We start from the raw sequence: 4,935 nt of genomic DNA, 5'->3' as shown, positions 1-4,935 counted from the left end.
CAAATGTCAACAGACTTCTCCTTGTGGTTCCTTCACCCTGAACAGACTGATCACGTGTGGTACTTGTGATGGTTACTGTGAAACTAGGAATCCTACTGACTTATCAGATGTGACTACATACTATGAACGTGAAGATAAGATAATAGTGACGACAGCTGATATCCCAGTGGTTGGAGTAGTCGTTAACAATAGTGCCTCTGAAGATACCTTTTTACAGGAATTAGCTACGACACATCAGAAACATCAGAGGTTGGGCAACCAATTTCAAGCTTTCGTCTGAGTGATTTTAACTATTTGCAAAGAATAATTTACGCGACCTTGCCAGATGTTCACATCAATGTTGAATTATTAGTGTGGAATGAATTCCTTTACTACGTCATTCAGCAGAAAATAGCTCCAGGGGACCCAATGAAATCGATAATTGGCCGTCTTTGCACAAATACAACTGATCCCAGCCTTGAGTCCTACACACAAATTCAACTAGAATGCATCGACCAGACTGGATCAAACTACAACGTGATCCAAGCAGCTCACATTGGTCGTGCAGGATCCCAGCTAGCCGACTCCTTGGGTATCAATAGTACTGATGACATCATGTATGCTGTGTTTACCAAGGAGAACTCATCGCCTGTACAGACTGCTCTGTGTCTCTACAAGATGAGTGATATCCAGCAGAGATTTACACAAGCTGTAGTTGACTGCATCACATGTTCAGGAACGAATGACTGTAAAAGGAGATCAATTGACTACCTGATGGACAGCAGCTGTAGTGGTGTAAGTACATAATAAATGTAGATCCTTTTTTATTAAATTGCTGAAAAAAAGAAGAAGCATTGTACAGTGTGCAATATTTCAGCCATGAAAATTAGCTGTATTTCTGGTGGAAGAAGAACTGTAAATATACAAGAGCAACAAGGAATTAGTATGCACTGATCTGATGCTATCTTCATTGATTGCATGCCAGTGCACTGAAACCCATCAACTGATTATAATTCTACATTTGAAGTGCAGCAGTCAGACAGATTTGTTTGACTGGACATCACTATTCAAAGTTGAAACATACCTATATGCATCCAGTCAAAAGTATATTAGAGCAGAAAATAACAATTTAGTGATTTCCAGACCTCCAGTAGCCTGAAATTACAATGTATGACAATATGAATATTCAGTCTTTCCAGAACCATCCTCGAGTTAACAGTTAACTTTGCTGAACATAATCAACAGTACGGATTAGGAACATTAGTATGCTCTTTGATAGTAGTAGTCTTTGAAGTCAGGCAGCTTACATGTACTACCAATAATTATAGCTTGCATGCAAAAGATGTAAGAACCTATTCTCTGTTTCATTGTACTCTTGATTTGAGAACATGTCAAGTTCTGAGAGATCACATACAAATTAGTTTTAGTATCTTTTCAATGTATTTATGAATTTACCTTCATCTCCAGCTTGCAGTCAGTATGCTGCCATCACTTGGACACTTTGAGTGCATGGCACATCAGGATGGTGGGACTGCCTACCGGTATGCCCGTGGTCTAGATGCCCTGGGGTCTGTTCCAGTTCTTGTCTGGACAAGCTCGATCCCAACCTCCATTGCTGTGACCTATGAGAGGGAGGCTACAGTTGTCATAACTGGAACAAGTGCGAGTGATCTGTTGAAGGTACAGCTAGACAAGGATTTTTTGCATCCACCTGTTAGAATGTTAAGCGTCTATTGTCAGGCAAGGTGTTGTTTTTTTTACTGTTTTGCTAGATGCTATTTTGACAGATGCAGCACTCAAAAATATACATCACAGCTATTCTCATCCCCCAAAATCCTTGGTGACTCCACAAAAGAACAACATTAATGCCATCTTTTGCTGGGTTATCGCATGAACAAACTGTGAACAATGCATGATCTGTCATATATTTATGATATTTGCTCCTTTCCTGATTGACCCTAAGAATAATTAATTATTAATGAGAGGATATTACATGAAATTAATGTTTTGGAGAACGTAATGAGATATTTGTTTTTGTTTTGTGTTTCTTTCTGTCCAGATCAATGTACTGAACGGTTCTGCTGCATACATGTACGAGGAGATATCACTGGAGAGTGGGCCCGTTCTGCATGATATGTTTTATGATTCAGACAAAGAAGAACTTACTCTTGGCACCACCTCTCGTGTGAGTGGAACGATCTGACCCCATCAACATAAATATTTAAGACATCAGTTGGGGTTCTGCTAAGAATTTCTGATCAAGTGCTTGTATTGATCAGGGCAATTACCCCCCCCCCCCCCCTTAGGGTAAGGATTAGGTTCAGGATTAGGATTTGGGTTAGGGGAAGGGGAAGGGTCTGGGGTAATTGCCCAGGGGGTAATTGCCCCGGACCCCAAATGCTGGTAAAGTATCCGCTTTAGCTGCATGATCCGATGCAGAGTATGTGTAGGTTGACATCAGTAATATAAAGCTGATGCCGTGGAAATCTTTGTCTCAAAGTGCATTTCAGGTTCTGCACCCATCTCAGTAGAATTTGTCTAGATTATTACAGTCTTATTTGAATATCTCTGTGTTTAGAATTTGGAATTTCTTTGCTATCCAGTGACCTTTTATCAATCATATGTGTACCATGAAAGTTGCAAATGCCATCCAAAGTGTGGTAGTTGTGTTATTTCTTGAGACTTTCATGGTTAGAGAGATGGATAATGAGTATCCTTTGATAGAAACATATTTGTTTGTCTTTGGTTCATGCTTAAGGTAACATTAAGCACATTTGATGATGTTTTCTCCCCCTATTTCCATTCAGGTACTCAAAATATCTGTTGCTAACTGCAGTCAGTTCCAAAGCTGTGAGGAGTGTATCGGTGTGAATGGGGAATATGATGGAGACCCTTACTGTGGATGGTGTACACTAGAAGCAAGGTACAGTATAGCAGGGAGGTGGAAGAAAGACTCTTTCTTCCACCTCCCTGAGTATAGTGTGCATTTTTTAATGTCATACACACAGCACATTTTTGAAGAGGAATTGTGATATGTGCTTGTACTCAATGCACCATGCTAAAACAGTAAATGTGAGCTTTGCAAGCTCTCCCCCCCCCCCCTCTCTCTCTCTCTTTGTCTTCCACATAGGGGTTCTAAGGTTTCATGCTTTAGGGTTGTCTGTCTGTCTGTCTGTCTGGGCAAGAGTAATGTTTTGACATGTCTCCACATCTTAATGATTTTGACAAAGTCAGGTTAAAGTCACAGGTTTTTGATCAGTTCCATAGTTTGTTTGTTTGTTTTTTTTTTTTTTTTTGTGTGTGTTAAGAATCTTGGACTCATAATTAAGGGCATCACTGCATGCTACTGTGACATTTGTTGAGAGTAGTTAATGTATCATATCCTTTTCATATGAAAGCCATGATTTGTCATCAAGTTTTTTTTAGAATTTTTTGACTGGCCATCTTTCCCTGCCTTCATATAGGCCCAGTTATATTCAATGTACGTGATTAACCCATTGAAGACTAGTCCCGAGTATACTCGAGCAGGCGTCTATGAGAACTGTGTGTTTTAGCAGAATCAGCTTGTTCTCAATAGGTTAAACTCCTTTCTGTCCCATAGGTTCCCCCCCCCCCCCCTCCTCGTGTACAAGGCTATCAGTCTCTTTCCTAGAGTACAGCTCCAAAGATGTGTGCTATATCTGTTATTCTTGTGAAGCATGCTGCCAACTCAATTACGTGACTAATATTGAAGTATGATGCACGGTTACAGGTGCACCAGGTTTCAGGGGTGCCCAGACGGCGATGCACCAGCCCACTGGCTGCCGTACAGTGCCAAGCAGTGTGTTGCTATATCTGACATTCAACCTGTCGAAAGTTTGCCTCGTAATCATGGGCAACAGGTGGTAAGTGGATGAATGTTTGCTTTCCAAGGGGTGTCACTGGTCTTGTATTTTTTGGTGAGAGACCTTTAAATCAATGATGAACTATTTCCTGAAGTTGTAGTTATTACCCGAGTGTGCAACAGATATTATTTTTTTGTTTTGTTTTAATATTGTGTAGATGAACAACCCTTTAACAGAAAGATGATGAAAATTACATACGTATGATCCAGAATGCTGTTAAGTAAAAACTTGAGTGTGTTGTATAATTTTATTAATGTAGCTGGAACAACAATTAGAAAAAATAAAAATGAAAATGTATCAGTAATTTGCGTAACATAATTTTTATACTAATTTCCTGGCCTAAATCTCACCACAAACATGTAAATGTGTGATATATAGAGATCATTTCCCTTTAGGCCAAGAAAAAGGAGAAACTTAGGAGGAAATTTGAAATTCTACAGTAGGATGATCATAAAATTATATTGAAATTAAGTGAGATAGAGTCATGGCATATTGCATTTTCTGTTATTCATTCAAGGCAAGTCAAAGACAATCGCAAAATAAAATATTGTTTGAAGAAAAGGAGATGTTTTCAAGTCTGTATGTAATGCCACTTCATGAAATAGTATCAATATGTGGATTTTCATATCAGTATCTATTTTGGAAATTGTCATGTAATTGTGTGTGTGTTTTTCCCCCTTTTTTGTCTCGTATGAATACAGCTGAACAATACGATACAGCAGCTACCGAGCATTAACACTGACAATCCGTACCAGTGTTCCTTTGATGCCTACAGATACGATGTTTCAAGATACAGAGATAGCGTGCTCACATGCTCTTCGCCACCTGTTGAGCTGATACCAATCATACCTGAAAATAGTGAGTCCTAAAAGATTCCAACTTTCTCTTATGACATACTAAGCTCACACGTAATGAAGTACCTTTGAACATGAATTGGGTACCTGTTCATATTAGGTGGAGGATGTGTACATGTATGTCATGCATGTTAACCCATTGAGGACAGGCTGATTTTGCTATAATACGCATTTTTCCCATGGATACTTGTCCGAGTATACTCGGGACCTGTTCTCAA

At 39.3% G+C, this 4,935-nt stretch overlaps 1 protein-coding gene and 1 long non-coding RNA gene across 2 annotated transcripts; both read left to right on the top strand.

The window, feature by feature from the left end:
- Positions 1–291: 291 nt before the first annotated feature.
- LOC140245323 (plexin-A4-like) lies at positions 292–2,182 on the top strand. The gene is made up of 3 exons (XM_072324906.1): positions 292–774; positions 1,447–1,659; positions 2,039–2,182. The coding sequence occupies exons 1-3, from the start codon at positions 409–411 to the stop codon at positions 2,180–2,182; spliced, it is 723 nt and encodes a 240-aa protein (XP_072181007.1). The 5' UTR covers positions 292–408.
- A 604-nt stretch (positions 2,183–2,786) lies between these two features.
- LOC140246003 (uncharacterized) lies at positions 2,787–4,719 on the top strand. The gene is made up of 3 exons (XR_011902417.1): positions 2,787–2,902; positions 3,731–3,863; positions 4,565–4,719. It is a non-coding gene; the product is annotated as an uncharacterized lncRNA (long non-coding RNA).
- The last annotated feature ends 216 nt before the right edge of the window (positions 4,720–4,935 follow it).

This window comes from Diadema setosum, chromosome 2 (assembly GCF_964275005.1).
Source record: "Diadema setosum chromosome 2, eeDiaSeto1, whole genome shotgun sequence".
Classification (NCBI taxonomy): domain Eukaryota; kingdom Metazoa; phylum Echinodermata; class Echinoidea; order Diadematoida; family Diadematidae; genus Diadema; species Diadema setosum.
Note: the sequence above shows the minus strand (reverse complement) of the source record. Positions and strands in the feature narration are given on the sequence as shown.

What these genes read in the sequence shown, in the direction of transcription:
- LOC140245323 (XM_072324906.1), top strand. Translation starts at nt 409, where the DNA reads ATGAAATCGATAATTGGCCGTCTTTGCACAAATACAACTGATCCCAGC. An exon ending in TGGACAGCAGCTGTAGTGGT is followed by an intron (nt 775 to 1,446) that starts GTAAGTACATAA and finishes CTTCATCTCCAG; the next exon opens with CTTGCAGTCAGTATGCTGCC. An exon ending in GTGCGAGTGATCTGTTGAAG is followed by an intron (nt 1,660 to 2,038) that starts GTACAGCTAGAC and finishes CTTTCTGTCCAG; the next exon opens with ATCAATGTACTGAACGGTTC.